General features: G+C 31.2%; 1 protein-coding gene and 1 long non-coding RNA gene across 3 annotated transcripts in view; one reads left to right on the top strand and one right to left on the bottom strand.

Annotated features, from left to right (window-relative positions):
- Positions 1-20,330, top strand: part of LOC130898029 (band 3 anion transport protein) — a 207,689-nt gene that overhangs the window by 132,032 nt on the left and 55,327 nt on the right. For both annotated transcript variants that reach the window (XM_057807065.1, XM_057807064.1), the window contains 6 exons: positions 1,303-1,637; positions 3,490-3,809; positions 4,450-5,258; positions 7,433-7,680; positions 11,828-12,081; positions 12,759-12,928. In XM_057807065.1, coding sequence (XP_057663048.1) covers positions 1,303-1,637; positions 3,490-3,809; positions 4,450-5,258; positions 7,433-7,680; positions 11,828-12,081; positions 12,759-12,928 — 2,136 coding nt within the window. The remainder of the gene's footprint in view (positions 1-1,302; positions 1,638-3,489; positions 3,810-4,449; positions 5,259-7,432; positions 7,681-11,827; positions 12,082-12,758; positions 12,929-20,330) is intronic.
- LOC130898032 (uncharacterized) overlaps positions 1-20,330 on the bottom strand; it is a 36,426-nt gene that overhangs the window by 931 nt on the left and 15,165 nt on the right. The window lies entirely within an intron of this gene.

Raw genomic sequence — 20,330 nt, 5'->3', positions numbered from 1 at the left:
TCCTACTTCACATGGAGCAATAGGTTGCACATTAGTCCAAATTACGAAGATACATAATCAAAACTCGTTGTTAACATAACGATGTCCGAACTTACAATGGCTTGAGATAAATTTTAGAGTTTTCTTAGCACTCACAACTTTTCAAAATAGTAGGTATTGACGTTTGGTGAGTTGTCTTCCAACGATTAATGCCAGTGCATCCTGATGAAAATATAACGTATTCGTTTTTTATATTTTTTTAATGATGTTAGTTGTACTAGCTGGTGAAGCCAGCATCTCACTCAAAAAATATGCTGCGTTCCTTTTTCCTACATGCCACAACTTCAACTTTAATACAGAGCACAGTTTACTCCAATGTTTTTCAACGATGTTCACTTGTTCGCTGTTTTCTTACTTCACTGCAAGTAACGAAGTTTTTGGATGACCTCCCCGTGATTCATAATTGGTTCTAGGTGTAGGAGTATTCGGACTAAGAAGTTTTAGGGTACCTTGTAACTATATGTTGCACAGAAACGATTTGAATTTCCGAAGCATTTTGCTCAGGAGTGTTTAAAACTTCTTTTTCTTACTCCTTAGCTGGAAATTATATCATATTTATTCGAAATAATTTCATCATCCTTTGCAAAATTACAATTCTTAGCTTCTAACATATCAAATCATTCCAAGCGGTTGATGGCGTTTTCTGACACTGAAAGCCAAAAATTTAATAACTTCTGAACTCTGAACTAAACAGTTAGGTAACGTATATGTGGTTCTCTAAAATTAAGAGTATTTTGAAGATGAATACTTTCACGATTACCAATTCTATTTATAAATGTATCATTCAAGTGATGAGTGTTGGCGTGGTGGTAGAGTAAACAGTGTGTTCAGTCTGAATATCACCAACAGTTCCAGAAATTCTAACTTAGTCATAAAATTGTGGTTATTGTTCTTGATAGAAACAACGAAATTTAAAACGACGCTATTCTTATCTAATTAATTTTCAAACAATGAATACATAAGTATTCAAAAGCCAGAAATATATTAGAGTTAGTACACTTTGGTGTTTAATTTTGACAAGGTCAAGTGATTTGTGGAAACTAATCCTGTATTTTTGCGTATAAATTGGGATCAGATGTTTACCTTCATGTTAATAATGAATTGTTGTTTAAATCGATAACTTCATTAATTATTCAACAAAAGAAAACAGTATTGTAGATTTCTACACTATTGTAACTTTTCTTTAAAATTCATAAAGTGCTGGATGAACCCTTTAAATTTCCAAACTTATACCAAACAGTAATAACTTCCTTTTCTTCGTAGAATTTATTTGAAGCAGAAAAACGCAAAGTAAGTTTCTCCATAGACGGTACGTTAAAAAATGGCGATCCATCTGGTGACGCTCTGTTAAAATCAAATGACAAACCTCATACCATACTAGATTTGAAAGATGGAGAAGGGTTATTTTTTTCCACCAGTAGCGAAGATATCAGAAAAGCTCGCAATGACGCTTTATTTAAGAAAATTCCTGTTGGTGCCCAAGGATCCACGGTTCTTGTTGGAGAAGTAGACTTTTTGGAACAGCCAGCTATAGCATTCGTACGGTTGGCAGAAGGAGTGATTATTCCTTCTTTGATCGAAGTTGACATACCAGTAAGGTAATTACCATACATATTTTTCTACATTAATTTAGACTTTCAAGATAGTTATTCATCATTTCTCTAGATATCTTCAATTTATTACCCTAACTCCATAATAATGAAAAATGAGTGTATGAGGTAATTTTTAGTGGTTAAGTGGTTGATATCTTGGTAAAAATTTTATATTATAATAAAAGAACAATTTTGTTTTCCGTTGAAATGAGATCGATTGTTATAGAAAAGAAAACAGCATGGAAGTGATTCCAAAAACAAACAGTAGAAGATAAAGAAGATTACAACACAAGAAAAATGGAAGTATAGGAAAGAACAGAGAAAGCAAATATCAAGTGAATTTAAAGAGGAGATAAAGAGAATAAGTGGAAGTAAAAGGAAAAACCTCAACTACAATCAGGGATAGAATAAATATACAAGAAAGATTGTTATAGAAAATTAAACAGCATGGAAAAAAATTCCATAAAAAAATAGTAGAAGATGTTACCACAAGAAAAATGAAAGGATATAAATAGGAAAGTTTAAGTGAATTTACAGAGGAGATGAAAAGATTAAGTGGAAGTAAAAGCAAAAAATAATCAACTATAAAGAGGGATAGAATAAATATACATGGAGAGACCACTATATAAGTATGAGTAAATTCCGCACAAGTCCTGAAAAGGAGAAACCAGAGAAAAAACAAAAAATAACGTACATACATAAAAATAACATAACATAATAACATAAAAATAGTAAAAACTTGCTGAAAAGGCTGAGTAGCTGAAAGACACAAGTACAGAATGGAACTTGGAACATAAGATATCAAAGAAATGGGCAACTATCTGCAAACATTACAAAGCAATATGTTTAGCGTCAACAAATCACAAACTTTCGAAAAGGAATTTGCAAAGGAGACTGACTTACTATTTAGAACAGAAACAATTAGATGAACATGCAGCTTTTGGTCCGGAAAAATCAACGATAATACATGTATTAAGCAACTTAATGGAAAAAAAATTGAAAAACTGATCCTAGTATTGATAGAGTACTAAAGCATTAAAAAACAGTCAATTATGAGAGCTGAAATCTGAGGCAAAATGGATGCAACGGAAATGAAATACCTAAGAAGAATAACGAAAAAAACAAGAAAGGGATTAAAGATGGCAAAAAAGAACATAGAACATAGTGGAAGAAGAAGACGAAGAACCTGAACGCTCAAATGATATTTGGGATTAAAGAAGATGGCAAAAAAGACAGAACATGGTGGAAGAAGAAGACGAAGAACCTGAACGCTCAAATGATATTTGGGATAAAAGAAGATGGCAAAAAAGACAGAACATAGTGGAAGAAGAAAACGAAGAACCCGAACGCTCAAATGATATTTGGGATTAAAGAAGATGGCAAAAAAGACAGAACATGGTGGAAGAAGAAGACGAAGAACCTGAACGCTCAAATGATATTTGGGATAAAAGAAGATGGCAAAAAAGACAGAACATAGTGGAAGAAGAAAACGAAGAACCTGAACGCTCAAATGATATTTGGGATTAAAGAAGATGGCAAAAAAGACAGAACATAGTGGAAAAGAAGACGAAGAACCTGAACGCTCAAATGATATTTGAAAAGTTATAAGGAAAAAAAAAGAATATGTGTTAATATATATTTAAAAAATGAATTCATTCCGTTTGTTTGTTAAAAATTGTGAAAGTCGATCTATGTGCATCTTTATGGTGATTATTGGAGCTATTTACTTGATAATAATCAATCAAATATCACTTTTGAATATTTAACAATAATATTTCTCAACGATTGCACCAGCATTTCATTCTAATGATTTAATAAAGATTGGACGTATTATTATTACTTATAAATATTTTTTTAGGTTTATTTTCCTTTTGCTTGGCCCAAAACTGCCTAATATCGATTACCGTGAAGTTGGTCGTTCCATATCAACCTTAATGGCCAACCAACAATTCCACAATATCGCTTACAAAGCAGAAACTAGAAAAGAGTTACTTTCAGCAATAAATGAGTTCCTAGATGACAGTATTGTTCTGCCACCTGGCGATTGGGAGCGACAAGCCTTACTTCCTATTGAAGAAATTAAGGCTAAAAGTGAGGCTATAAAAAGAAGGAAGGAAAATGCTTTGAGAAAAGCTCAGGAAGCACAAGGAATTATATCGACCCCTCTGTTATCTCAAGGTAAAGTTTTATATTCATTTGATATCTGAATTCATAACTTTTATCCTTCCTATCTAAAAAGAATACAAAATGTTATGTGACATGAACTTAGCACGTACAGTTGCATGGACTTGGGCCGACCATACATGATCAGTATCATGATATGAATGGATTTAGGATTTCACGTTGAGATTTTGATTCATTGATTAAGATACGGGTCTCTGAGCTTTTTATTTCTCTATATTGTTTCCTATCATTAGAGATTTCTTTTCAGTTAATCATAATTACCTTCAGATCGTCTTTTTTTTAAAAAATCATGTTAATCGAAAGTGGAAATCAGAAACCAGCTTATTTTTGATAAAATGTTTTGATCAAGATATAACTGCTTACTGAATCTCATGTATCGGATGTAGAATCTTTATGAAGGCATAGGCTAGGTAAGGAGGATCTGGTTGAACACACATGTCCATTTGAAGTTTCTCTTCCACCGAAACAAAATTTAGTACTATACTGCTCTTTTATTTATACGAAAGCCTTGAAAACAGAACAATTATTAGATGATGACCTTTTTAACTACTCGCCTTCTTACTTTCCGTTTTTATTTCGTGATAGATAAATGGAATTTTTTGAGAATTTTATTTAACTAATTTTTTTTTTTCAGATGAAGAAAAGAAGCCTCCTTTCGACGACCCTCTACAACGTACCCATCGACCATGGGGCGGTTTAATAAGAGACTTAAAGCGTCGTTATCCATTTTACAAAAGCGACATTACTGACGGTCTAAATGCTCAATGTTTAGCCGCTGCGGTTTTTATGTATTTTGCGGCAGTATCGGGCGCCATTGCCTTTGGAGGTCTGACGGGAGATAAAACAGAAAACCTTATAGGCATATCAGAAACTCTTCTATGTACCAGCATAGGAGGAATCATTTTCGCAATTTTCGCCGGCCAGCCCATGATTATAGTGGGTACGACAGGAGCACTTCTACTATTCGATCAGAGTCTGTTCGAATTTTGCAAATCCAATAACATTGAATTTTTAGCAACTAGAGTTTTCGTTGGTATATGGTTAGGAATAATTGGAGTAGTTATAGCAGCTTTTGAAGGCAGCCTTTTAGTTAAACTGTTCACTAGATTTACCGAAGATATATTTTCAACTCTCATAGTATTATTATATATATTGGAGAGTTTGGCAAAAGTGTTTTATGCGTATGAGAAGCATCCATTGTTGGCGAATTATTGTGATAGTGCTACTTTTCCAATTGGTCCTAATGATTCGGTTATTGGCGATAATAATACAGACTTGGATGGTGAAAGACTAGAAGTTATCAAAGTTCCTATGATCGACGAACATGGAAGTCCCATCAACCAACCCAACACGGCGCTCTTTTGTACAATACTCACATTTGGAACGTTTGCAATTGCTTACTATTTGAGAATGTTCAGGAATAGTCAGTTTTTAGGAAGAAGTGTGAGTATTTTTCAATTAATATAAAGGGTATGTTAGTAGGAATACCATAATCGAACTTTACGCCGATTTAGGTACATGATAAGGGTGTTATATTCGAATTTGACGTCATTATAGGAACATGATAAAGAAGTTCTTATGGACTAAAATGGAGGATAGATATTGAACAACATGTTTCATCAGAACGGCGCACTAAATAACAGATTTATTAGAGCCACAATTTCCTGAACGAATCATCTCTAGAAATTCCCATGACAACTATTACTCAAAATTTTTTCTAATATAGCTTTTTCAAATCTAAGATCCATGTGACTGAATCACAAAAATTCAGGACTCAAAGTCGTGACTCATTGCATTGGTATCACCCATTTGTCAAAATTTCAAAAATTACATAAAAAAACATGAGTTTGCATCAAGAGCCGTGAGTGTTTCTAATATATTATATCTTTCATATTTGAGTTTTTACTTTATAATGGAAATAAATATCACCACTCGGTTAATTTTGAATTGTGCATTCTTATTAAGATACTCTTTATAATATCTTTGTAAACTTAATACTGTGCCTAATTGAAAATATACAATTATACTTTATTTTCTAATTTATTAGTACTAATACCTCAGACTCCATAATTATACTTTTCATTTATTCAATTAAATCCAATAATATTTACCACCCTTGTTTTTCAATACTGCGAAAGTTCGATTACATAATGGGGTACATACAGTTGATAAACTTCAAGTTTTTGTATGACTCTTAAAGAATAAGTGTAGAACTAAATAATGTTTACTGTAGGTATTTCTTGATCGGCTAATTCGTTTTCTACACAAACGATTTCTTTGAAGATGCCCCTTTACTATCCGAGAGCACACCTATTTTGAACTCAGTCCATTGATTGCAAAAATCTCACCATGCTATAGTACAATTAATTCTATTTATTCAATAATTTACTTTCTAGCAATATTCTCAACTCTTTTCTATTACTTTCCATTACAGTATTTCCTATATTTCTATTCTATTTCACTGGTTTTTTTCAGTTTTTCCCAAGCCCAAAAAGTGTACTTTTTAGTTTTTGTAAAAAGATGACCATTTTTAGAACTTTTGATTGATGGTCCCTATTTTATCTATCGATTATCTATTTCACTTCATTATGCCTTCATTTCCTACTATAATCTCTCCCTATGTGCTCATTTGTACTAAGTTGAATCAAATTTGATAGAATTAGTTTTTGTTCCAACATATGTTATTAAATTCATTACTATCTGCTTTTGATACATCTTGTATATATCTCTAAAGTAGCAATTACATCAAAATAGAACTTACTTGCCAAAATGTATGAATACAAGATTTTGTCTTGTAATTAGTTTAAATTACATCTTCGTAACTCTGCTAGTATAACTCCTTGAATTCTGTGATTCCAAGTTTCAACTCACTATCAAATAATTCTATAAGAGTTCTATTATCAGTAAATGTATCAACTCATACTTAAGAAATTGTAGATTCATAATATTTATAAAACCAGTCACTTATATTTGAATAGGTCCTTTAATCTCAAATGATGATCTTATTTCCTCATTTATTCAGGACATTAGTCCTTTGAACAATAGAATTTTTTTTTGTGGAGGAAAAAATCTTCAAAGGCCAACTCGGCTGCTGGAATTGCGAGGATTTATGGGATTTTTACCACTACCACTAAAAACCCCCCTCTCAACAATATTACGTAAACATCAGAAAGTATTATTTCATCATATTGTTTGGACTTATTTTAGTCTATTCATTAAATCTTTTGGTTTTGACATACAATAAAGGTATGCTCTGCAGTATCTTCCACTTCAGGACAATAAGGACAAATGGGCGAGTCTGTAATTTCGAAACGATAAAAATAAGCCAAGAAACATCCCTGTTCTGTGAGTAGCTATGACAAATAGTAATTTACACATCCGTGTTTTCCATTGAACCAAATTTTAAGATTAGGGATCTCGTTTTTGGTAGCTTTCCATGGATACTTTTTTCTTCTTTGTTTTAGTTACTTTATCTTCACCATATGTCAAACTTCTTTCCCTCACCAGTAGGTCTATTTATAGGTATCAAGTCAGCCAGAACAATAGAAATAATAGTCCAAAATCAGATACTTCTAATTTGAGTTTGAAATTTGTTTGATAATTAAATTATATTTCAGGCTAGAAGAGCACTAGGAGATTTTGGAGTACCAATAGCAATAATAATAATGGTCTTTGTCGATTATTTGGTCCCAGAAACGTATACAGAAAAACTTAATGTACCTGTAGGAGGATTGAAACCGTCAAATTCTGAAAAAAGGGGATGGTTTATATCTCCAGCGGGAGTACCTATTTGGATAATGTTTGCGTCGGTAGTTCCAGCTGTTCTCGTTTATATATTATTATTTATGGAAACACATATTTCTGAGTAAGTATACCCGTTTTAACCGAACATAGTTAATAACTTCCTGAAAAATATATCCAAAATGCAATATAAATCACCCGAATTTTTGCGCTTCGCGTTACTGTACATTTTATACAACCAACATGACGAATGTCGCGTAATGGATAACTGTGAAATAATAAATAGTTACCAATAAAGCGAATACCGAATGTAAAATAAAAATACTAACACGTTTCAATTTATGGATTAATTGACCATTTATTTCTTCGTTTATAGTAACAATTATTGTCACTGCATAATCTTTTACTGCAGCTGCATCTAAGTAAACCCAGCCTAGAACGTTTACTTGATATATTGGTTGCGGTTTACAAGGATATTTCTTTGATGTTGATATAATTTAAATTATTAGATGGTGACATGAACTGCAAATTGGTTGGAGAAGTTCATTTCTTAAGAATAATTTATCCAGTGTCCGATTCTTAATACTCAGTTTACATATGTTAATCCCAGAAAAAATAGTTAATACTTTAAGTGATTATTTTTTTTAATCAACTATATCTTAATAATACTTGGTAATTAAAGCCATTTTTAAACAAATCGCGTTCAACACATTATCGATCTCGATCCAGACGAACTCAACAATTATTTCGTGAACGACAGTCTCTTCCTCAGACCTGTTAATTGATCTGAGCTAAAGCAAACCATACTCAGAATCCAAAACAAGACATCCTGCGGCATCGATGAATTATCAGCTAAGTTATTTTTGAGTTTTCGAAGTAATGATTAACGTTTTATGTTGGCTAATAAACAAATCCTTTAAAAAGGGGCTTTCCTCGAGCTGTCTGAAAACAGCTATAATAGTTCCTCTAGAAAAATAACACTTAGAATTATCGTTCTATCGCATTATTACCAACCCTATCAAAGATAATCGAGCGATTAATAAAAAGCCGTCTATTACCCTTTGTTTTACAACATAAAATCCTGACATCTTAACAATTTGGTTTCCTACCTAATAACTAATGACTATGTTTTTTGTTCTCAACGAAATATATACTTCTCTTAACAATAAATTTTATACAGCTTCGGTTTTTTGTGATTTAGCTGAAGTCTTCGATTGTGTTGATCATAAAATTCTGATTACCAAACTAGAATATTATGGCATCCGAGGTATTCCATTAAAATGATTTGTATCTTACCTTGAATGCCAAAATCAATTGGTACGAGTTAATGGTAAAGTTTCAAGTACATTGCCAATTGGCAGTGGTGTCCCTTAGGGTTCAGTTCATTTTTTGATTTTCATCAATGATCTCACTGACATACGGATCAATGGTCAATTCACTTCAACGAAGATGACATCAGCTCTACATTCGACCATGGGCAATGATCTCATAACTGGTCTGACGCAAACGGTCTCTGTTTAAACACTGAGAAAACTTTAGTTTTATTCTATAAAGGAGTTTTAAAACCTTTAATACTCAACTATGACTTAATACGATCCTCCAAATCGATCAAATTTCTTGGTCTACATATTGACAGTGCCCTTTAATGGCCTGTACATATAGAAAACCTGACAAAAAATCAACCTCTGCTTGCTTTTCCATTAAATCTGTATTTGAACAGCTCGATTCTCGTACTGCCTTAACAACTTACTACTCGTTATTCGAATCGCATCTTATGTATGGTTTATCTTTATGACGGTCTTGTAGTTTGCACCTCTTCGATTCTATCTTCAAATTACAAAAAGACCTATTCGTTATATTTATGGTTTGAGTAGTAGAATACATTGCGAAATCTATTTTAAAAAACACCAAATTCTAACTCTCCCCGCTCTCTTCATTTTAGAATTTGTTTGTTTGGTTCGCAAGTACTTTCACAACTCAACTGAGAGACTCATGCATACCTACCCTACTAGAAAGGGCCGGATTAAGATCCGAGGCTAAAATAATGACGGGGCCCCCTTAAGAAATTCGGAAACCCGAAAAAATCCACAAAATAATATCAATACGTTAGATTTGTGGTATCAACACTTCAAAAAATACAGAATGATTTCCAAATGATGGGGCCCTCTTGGACCTGGGACCCGAGGCTATAGCTCCCCCAAGCCCCTAGCTTAAACCGGCCCTGCTACTAGAAGAAAGAAGTTGGACATTTACTTGACTATACCTACTTCTGATCTGGTAAAAAATTCCATTATCTTCAGTGCGAAAAATTATTCAATCAGCTACTTTCTGAAATAAAAATGGTAAAAACTTTTGATTGATAAATTTCGAGGTTTGACAAAGGCATTTCTGCTTGAAAGATCTTTGATCTTATTCTGTGGCTGAATTCTACAATTTACCATAGACTGTAGAGACCAGCATAATTCAATTTGTGTTGTAAGATATTATATACATTATAATTATTACAAGGAAATAATCAGAACAAACAATTGTAGACTATTTGTTAATTGAATTAAGTTGTGTTACATATTTTCCCATTATGGTTATTTATTAAATCTCATAACATGAAATTCGTCGTTCAGCTTTGCTGATAATCACGATTTCACATTGTGGATCTTTCTAATCCACCCAGAACGCATTCTGACTACAAAATGTACCTGGCAACTTATTATAGTCATTACTTTGTAGGTATAATTTTCGGATGATGACCGTTTTAGGCGATTAAGTACACATATACTCGTGCATTTCAGGTTCCTTTTTCGAGATTATATTGGAATTTTTCAATAATTCGCAAAACTCAAAGTGTTGGGAAAACGTGATGCTAGCAACGCAATGAAAATAATTACAATAAATTGATGGTTGAGGTAATAAAATAAGGTACTTATTAGGTGCTTAATATCGTGAAAGTGCCCAAATAATTAATAAACGAGTTAATTTCCGTGAGATAAAGAATCTAAAAATTAGGTATCTCTAAAATTAAGATCAATACTCAATCAGGTATCAACTAAGCAGGAACATTAGGTGCTAATTCAGGATGATTTTTTATCTTCGAAACTGCTAGAGAATGGGGTGATAATTAAGTACTCACTAAATAATCAGGAGACAGTCGAGAAATATCCTTTCTACAGTGTTTGCAGACCTTAAAACTACCATGCCTGATGTACTAAGTCCGATTAGGTCTTTTCCATTTTGAGAACTGACAGAATTAAGTGCTAATTAGGTGCTCACTAAATAATCGGCACCTTATTTTATTAGCTCAATTACTAATGTAAAAAAATGTAAATGTAAAAAGCATCTAATTGTGGCATTTTCTTAATGAAATTTCCTGACTTTTTGTTGCTGGCGAGACGGAGCTACCTAACTGAGTCTTAACCCGCAATCTGCACAAGCTTGAGACCGCGTGTTTTAGTGAATTTTGTGAACTCAGATTGAATGTGAGGTTGAGGACACCAAGTTGTCAGATTTTGTCATCAAATAAACACACAATACTAAAGTACTTGGTTATAAGAGTGTCTCAGTTCACTTGAATGTAAATAGAAAGCAGCTAAATAGTTAATCCTTCTCACGTACATAAACTAGAAAAAATAAAAGATGAAGGGAACAATGGAAATAATGAATAATCATTGGAAGAAATGTTGTATCTCACTGGTAATTTTAAGAAATGTCAACATTAGAAAAAACAGCCTCTTAAAAAAAGGATTTATCATGTATCATCACCAACTCAAAAATACTTAGGATACATAAAAATAATGTACCATTGAGTCCAATATCACAACGGATCTATTATTATTTTAATTCAGCAAATATCATAGAACATCAATCATTCCAGATTAACATCAACATCAATCTGATATTGTCATTTTTTGTCATGGAAGTTGATAAAAATTTTTAATGAAATTAAAATTGAACGAGATTGTAGCCTAAAATAAACACTGGGTTTGAACTCCTTTCTATAATGGTACAGATGTAATTTCTAAATTTAGATATACGATAATATCATTTAATAAACGTAAAAACTCCCTATGCCATCCCAAAGAGATGTTTATTTAATTTGTTATAATTTATATAACTCGATACTATTTGGCATTTGATGACAAAGAAAATACCACTTGGTATGTACATGTTTCTGACTTTTTTTCTATTATATAGAAGGTAGTTTAGCTGTCTTGCTGTGAATGACTAAACGTGTTTTTACAATTAAGTATTAGATAATCATTTAATATTTTTTTTAGGTTAATAATCAGCAAACCTGAACGGAAATTGAAAAAGGGCAGCGGTATCCACTTAGATATCGTTATTATTTGTCTCACTAACATTATTTGTGGATTCTTTGGATTTCCGTGGCTATGTGCAGCAGCAGTACGTTCCATCGTTCATACCTCGGCTCTGACAGTTATGTCAAGGACCCATGCTCCTGGAGAAAAACCACATTTGATAGAAGTAAAGGAACAGAGAATGTCTGGATTTTTTGTCGCTATCTTCATAGGTAACTCACATTATGTTCATGTTTCTTCATATTTTTTTATCTATATTCCATAACCATTTCTTTCATTAAAAGTTTGTAACTAAGTGTTTTTACTGTGTCTATTTATCTATTATTTTTTGTTATTTGCTTGCATTATATTGAGGGGTTTCTTACTAAGCTTTATAACTTTTCGAACTAACAACTGTCTAGTTTTCAGAGATTTTTGTTGGTTTTAATAGTACTTATTCCTTCCCAAATATGATGAATAGGTACTACTATTTTAGTGTCCCTTTTTATTTCTCTAAATTTCCTTTCACACTTATAAACGCAGCTTCCGTCATTTCCATTTTCATTTCTATTTTTCGTATCTTTTATTGTCTTATTCTCTCCTTTTTGGTTATTTAATAATATTTATGTTCTACTTTCCTTCCTGCTTAAGCTTTAAACTATTTATTTGCATTTACTTGATCTTGTTTTAGTGGTACTTCATTGACTTCTTCTAAATATAGGAATCTTTATCCGTTCAAATTCTCCCTTATCCCTTCAGATTGTGTCGAGCAACGTCATTATTTTGCCGTTTGTTTCAACATTTGTTTCTTCCTTTTTCACGATTTTAAATAATATATTGTAAATATTTAGATTTCTCATTCTTCTATACCCTAATGAGGAAAAATATTGTAGTCGGTTTTCTATTCCAGGCTTGTCCATTTTTATGGCACCTCTATTGAGGTTAGTACCAATGGCTGTGGTTTTGGGTATTTTTTTATATATGGGTGTAGCCTCGATAGATGGTATACAATTTTTCGACAGGACGAAATTGCTCTTAATGCCAGTAAAACATCATCCACAAGCTTCATACGTCAGAAAGGTGAGTGATTTATTCTTTTAAAAAATATAATTCAAGTTTTTGTAAAAATTATCATAGAAATCTTTTCCAAAATTGATACTCAAATTATAAAGAAATTTAATTAAAATGTTAATCAAGATATTTATATGAAGCTAAATAAAATTTGCTTCTATCTGTAAAATTTTCATTTGTAACTGTACATAAATAAATAAACTGATACATTTTAATTTCACATGATTTTTTAAAAATCTATTACATCTTATTGTTCATGTACATGAAGTTATTTGAAAAAATATTATATGGATAAATAACTAAATAAAAATATAGAGACAATAGATTGTATTTGAAATGAGTTATAGCTCCTTCCAAAATATTTCATTTTGACCTCAATTAACATTAAGTATTATGTTATCTAATAATCTCTAGGTAGGTGGTCGGTAATGCCATTTAACTAGTACAGGTAAGTACTTAGGACGCCTTAACTAATACAGGTAAGTACTTAGGATGCCGTTAAATAGTTAAATGATTATTTAATTCAGATATAAAAAATTTATAAAAAAATAAAAAAGTCTTGCTATACTTATATTTTTTGTGATGAATTAGATTGTAAAATATGAGAATAACCAAATTTAGTAGTTTTCAATTATCGCAAATCGAATTTTTTCATTTGTTTATTAATGAAAAAGTGAAAATACGATACAGTATATAACTGTAACTATAAACTATGAAGAAAACGAGGAGTAATCCACCTCAAAATAGGATTTTAAAGCGCTATAAACGATAGTCATAATCCAAAGGACTGAAAGGCTTGATGTTGATATTAGAAAAGTATATCAATTAATTAATTTCCAAATTTTTTTCTACTCGTTGTATCAACAGTCGATAACATCCTTTTACATTGGAATTAGGCATTTCATATTAAAAATTCTATTCCATTTTACAATAATTCATTTGATTCATTTTGATATTTATACCAAATAATACATCTAATTGAAAATTCGACTGAAAATTGAGACGAATTTGTTTTCAAGTAACGACATGATTTCTGTTTACAGTGTTATTTGAAGCTCTATTTGCTTTCATTCTGAACACATGTCCCAATCTGTCCCTGACTACTTATGTAAGATTTGGCTCGTTAGATTTCTTTCAGCTCAGCATTTGTTCTTCTCTATGACTCATTGTTCATTTTCATACCCTCCAGTATTTTTCAGAGTATTTTCCTAGCCCACACTACTATTTTTTCAACACTCTTCTGGGTTAGCACCCAGGACTCACACCCACACAGTACGGTCGGCCTAATTTTTGTTCTGTACATCTTATCTTCGCTGCTTTCGAGATTGCTTTTGTTTTAATAATATTATTCAAGGATCCAATTAGTCTACTACCCTTGGCTATCTGATTTTCTAGCTTTTTCGTATTCTTATACGTATTTGTTATCAGCACACCTAAATAGTTGAAGGACCCAACTTTTTCAAAATTATGTTCCTCGTTTTTTCGTTTCAAAACACTCCTAAAAGTCTGGTAAAGTGGAAGTACCTCACGTAGAAAGCGAGAAAAATAGTGGGTTTAGAAGAGAATTTGAATTAATAAAGACTTCAAGTATGCAAATTCCTCTTACCCCATTATCTAATTTTTTGAAAAAAATTTACACGAAAACAAATACCATATCAAAAACAAGGGATTTCAAAGAAAAAATTAAAAATATAAAAATTTCTAACGAATATATATTTACTTCGTTAGATGTAGTTTGTTTATTTAAAAATATTGTGAATATTTGTAAATAAAATTCCCCTTTACAATTGTGAAAAATATATTAATAAAAAAAATGGGACAAAATTAAAGAATATACAGAAATACCTCTAAATGAATATGTAAAAACTATAAAACTTACACTTATAACAACATACTTCAAATATGAACATGAAATATATAAAAAAAGTTGATGGTTGACGGTACATGAAACCAACTTGGTCTTCAATATATTTGAACTTGAATTCGTATCGTCCTGTCACAAAAAAGATCAGTGATAAGTTTGGCTCATAGATCTATCGCTTAAAGAAAATGTTTCTCTAAGCGCCTATACTATCTGTAACTTAATCTCTAAATAATTTCAAGTTTATGGTTGTAACAGATATCAAATCAGTCATATCTACAAATATATTCAATTCGTTTCTTTAGAATAGCTAACATTCTATTTTGAATTGAGATAAAACATTTTTTCAACTCAACTCAACAATCAAAGAAAGAGAAAAAAATATGTTGGATTTAATCTTGTAAAAACATTATGCATAAATTCATTATACAATTATTTTGATATGAAAGTGGTATATCGATAGCTTTGTTCGCGTTAGATATTCTGAACGTGTTCCGTTAACAGATACGTGCGCAGTTTGAAATTGTGCGTTCGCGGTGCTAATAAAACAGGTTCCGGATTTATAATCCTGTGTTCACGGACCACAAATTTCTAACTCCGAACGTATTTTGAACGTATATGTAAAGTTGTTCCGTCTAACTAAGACAGAATGACAACCATTTCTCTATCCTCAGAGATTCCAGCTCGGTTCTGCGCATTTTCAAGCACGCGCAGAATAGATAAAGTGTCTGGAACGAGAGAGAAAATTAATATTGTCGCCACCATAACGTAGGGACGTTTTTCCCCATACCAATTGTCCATATAGGAGTATTACATATATGATTTTGAATTGATGTATCCTCGGACCTGAGTAAGGATGAACTAACCTTTAACTTATGTGTTTTTCTACGTACTTGCAGTTAAAAAAAATCAGTTATATAGTAAAGTGATAATAAATGATGATACATTTGATTCTCCTAGATAGTTTTGAATTCAAATTATAATTTTAGATGTTCATAAATCGTCCGAGGAAGAATGTATATCAAGAACATATTCAAAACAAAGCATGCGCATTTGACACGTTCAAAAGATCGTCAAATTACATTCGAAATGTGTTCATATTATCTGATATTCTTATCATTATTGTATATTTAGATATAACAATAAATAAGATATATTTATCACTGATCACGTGATACCATACAGATTTTTTTTATTAGTTTTCAATTGTTTGGTTATTATACAATTATGCCAACTGTGTCTTTTAATAATTAGTTCTTATAACTATCACTTTATTTTATTCGAGTTTTTCAAAATATTTAAATTGTTGTTTCTCGTATACAAGATAATAATTTATCGATAGTCTTTCACTTAACCACACTTTCCTTTCGGTAATCTTGAAATGTAAAAACAATGATAAGAGGTTATTTTTGTTAGCAATGTTGGATAGCATTTTAAAAGGATTAGTGTGTAGCAGACTGTTTTTATCAATATTGTATAGACGAGTGTCTCCTTACATATTTGTCATTCATATATAATATATATTTCAAGTATCATTACATTGAATTCCGCTCAGCCACTACAAACTGAAGTCTATACAATAATAATAATAACAATTAATAGTCGATCGAAACGAAACATTTAGAAATTTTTGGGAGCTCTTGAAGGATCCTAGATTAGTTACGTTTAACCCATTAACGTCCAAAACTTTTTTCGGAAATGTTTATTAATTAATGTTGTTCCAAAATAGTCTTGAATAAATAAATAATTATCAACAGAGTTACGCCCAAGCAACTAAAGTTGCTTCTGATAACTTAGAGAGTAATTTCTACCAAGCCATTCAGGATTTAAATCAGGATAATAATATCAAATAGTTTTAAAATTATTTTTATCAATCAAAAAAGTTATTGCAACATTATTAATCTATAGTTTGAATTAAAATCTAATCTAAGTTTTTTACTAATATATTTCTGAAAGTATTTCTCCAAAAGTGAACAATTTATATATTTTATGGTGGATGGTGTCTAAAAAACATTCCGGTTGGAGTGAAAGAGTAAAAAAGTCTTAGCTAAGTGAGTTGTTAACAATTGAATGATCCAACCAATCAAAACCAAGTTCATTTCCAAGTACAGGTTAAGTGTGATTAATGACCATAATTCTGAAGAATATACGGAACACATAACCTCTGGAATTGCGAAAAGTCTATATTAGAACCTAACAGCCTATGCAATACCATCCTTGAACTATATAATCATTTATGGTTCAAAAAAAATAAAGCCACCACTTTGTTTTGGGCCTAATTCTAATCTTATATCTAGATATGAATTAGTTGAACAAATCCATCCCTCCTTTATGAACTGGAGTCATTTGAAACGAGATTATTTTTCAAATATCCATTCGCAGATTTTCAACAAAACAATAACGACATTGTCATTTTATGAAACCATATTCAATTTCCTATTGGAAATCATTTGACATTTACCTCATAGTTCTCAAAAAAAATGAATGTTTTTACCCTAAAGCTGGTTTTCTATAATTTAATTTATTTCCGCGTAATGTCTATTCCCATGGGACTTTTTTGTTAAGTTTATTCACGTTATATTCTCCATATATCAAAAATATATATATATATATATTTTTTTCATATATTTTCGTTGTAAAATATCCAGATTGTAGATACTGAAGATATAGCAAAAGACGAAATTTTTTTTTCAGTTTTTCCTGTAAAAAAGCAGTTGCATCAAAATTTGAACATAATTCTTATAAGTTATATATTCTCATAAGTTACCCAATCAATCCCCTTTCACTGGAAGTCACATGGTATTGTCAATTAAATCACCTCTTCATTTTTCACTTTCATCCTTTTACTATTGAAAGTTTTTCGAAAAGCTGAAAATTTTTAATTCTTAGAAAATTTTGAATTGTCAAACAACGTTAGTTGCATTTGGTCACTAATGGGTTAAGTCTAATGAACTAAAAATCCCATATCATGATTGCTTTTGACGACAGGTTGTGAGGCAACTTACCATCATTAGGTAGTCATAATTTATGCCACATAAAACGCGTATTTTTTTACTTAAATAATAACTTATATTCTTCAAGTATCAGCGATATATAAGCAATATTTGCTGAGTCTTTTATATATATACAATTGACAGAAATCCAAGAATGAATTCTGCGGGTAAGGGAAAAAATCTTACATATCGTCTAACACCGCGTAATTCAAAAACGACAACTTTTCAGGAGAACAAAAAAACTATCTGTGTTTGCATATCGCGATGATAGAGAGAGAGAGAAATGCTTTATAGTCAAAAAATTGTTATAATTTGTAGACAAAAGCTTGTAAAAACTAAAAATCAAACATAAAAATAACTAAATAGAGATACAAATAAAATTTCAATATATAGAAGAAAATCACAATGAGTAATAAAATTATAGATAATAGTTTGTATATAAGTTCATAGCAAAAATTAAACCGGTATGCGGGAAGAGATGATATCGATTTAATTTCAATTGGCTAGTGATTGTGCATTTTTTTGCATTGTAAAATATTGAGCCCTTAACTAATTTTGAATGTGGAGTAGGTAGATAAAGATGGTGCTCAGAGTTTTAAAGTGGATAGCCGTGCAACGTCCTTTCTGAAGAAGTGTGCTTACGAATTAGGCAAACGGATTCAAAGATAAATAAGAAAGGAAAAGTCAGAATTTTTAATTTTTAATTGAGTCGCACCACTTGTACCCCAGAAGGGAAGGTTACATTGGAGATGCGATTCAATGAGGGCATAATAAACTGTTGAGGAGGTACATAGATATATATATCTATATATATAGATCTTTTGAATATTTTGGAGATGATTTTTTAACCCGCCGCTGTTTTTGTTTGTACACCTGTATCTGAAAATTATATTTATGGATACTGGTTTAACATGAACATTTAAAATTTAAATTATCATTAGTAAAAGTTTGCATTTTATGGAAAGTATCGCAGTAAAAGTCTACAGTCACAAAAATTACCATTTTTTATATATTTCGTAAATAAACATAGACATATACGGTTCAACAGAAAACTTGTAACCATACGCGATTTATCAAGTGAATCAAGTAGAATACTATACTTTATCTACGACTATAACAATAGATACTGAGGTTCGATTACAGAAAAAGAACTTTATTTACAAATTTTGATAGTTATATATAGTAATACAATCAAAATTCTATTATTTTCGAATCATGAAGATATCCCTCAGCAATAGTAGTTGGTCATGAACCGCCATGGTATTTCGTATCCAGCATCTACAAACAAAATTGCCGATGAACGGCGAAAACATTGCCATGTACTCGTACATAAATTACAGCATTCACGATCATCTGTATCTGTAACTTGCAAAATTATTTGCAATATCAGCTAGATTGTTTTGTCTAGTGTATAACTGTTTATATAAATCTCATTTTTTTGAAACTTTGGTTGATACCTTTCAGTTCTTAAATATGGCAACATGTTTTATAAAAGTTGATATCGGCAGTTATTTTTTGACACTCTACAGGAAATTCCCCTCATCCCACCCAAAAATTATCCATCGAATCTTTCTCTCTCTCTCATACTCTACAGCAAATACCCCAATGATCCACAAGGGCTTTTTTGAGAAATCGCTGGTTGTCAATTTAATCAGTTATAAATGTCAATAATTTAAATTTTGTTTTTTGATAAATTGTCTTGATTTTAGGTCTCTACTGAGACCAATTTTGGTATTTATCAACATCTTACCCCCCAAAAAACAGACTGCATTAAATGATTGATAAATTTGTAATTGCCACCAAGACTCTACCAGGGCATTTATTGGAAATTGTCAGTTATATTCAATTCATCGATCTCAAAACTAATCTGGTTAAAAAACTGTGCAAAAATACAAATTTTTATCACGAAGCTCTTTTTTTCTACACTGTGTAGATGTTATAAAAATTTTGTTGGTCGAGCATCTCAATTGAAAAATGAAATAAATGAATTCTTAGAAACGGAACAATGATGATATATTTTGATGATCAGAAAACAGTTTACTGATATGGGATATGGGAACGTATCGGCTTACACGTCAGAATGGTATCCAAGCTTTCAGCTACCAAACTGATTTCGTAAAGTGAATTCTCAAATATAAACTATGTTTGAAAATCTATGCAATAAAACTATAAACTAGAAATTGCAGTTTGTTTAAACCCCTCAATCTGAAATTCAAAATATATATCCCCAATATCAACAGATAAGAAGCTGCATTAGAGCAAAATCCATTTCATATATCTTTGGGTGTCGACGATTTTCTCTATGTGATTCAGTATGAGTTTTTGAAAATGTTGAATGACTTTTGTGATATATTCCAGGAAAAATCGTTAATTGAATTTTTTGATGTGCAATTCGTCATTTATTTTCACGAATTTCAAAGATTTTCTTTTGAATATTAGTGCTATTGCCAATTGTTGTGAATTGTGTGAAATAAAATTTTTGACACTTTCAAAATTTTAAGATAAAAAGCAGTAACGAACTTATATCCAAGATAAGAAGGGTTCGGTTTTATCAAAA

The sequence above is a fragment of the Diorhabda carinulata genome, chromosome 9 (assembly GCF_026250575.1).
Source record: "Diorhabda carinulata isolate Delta chromosome 9, icDioCari1.1, whole genome shotgun sequence".
Lineage (NCBI taxonomy): Eukaryota > Metazoa > Arthropoda > Insecta > Coleoptera > Chrysomelidae > Diorhabda > Diorhabda carinulata.
This window is presented reverse-complemented; position numbering and strand designations above follow the sequence as displayed.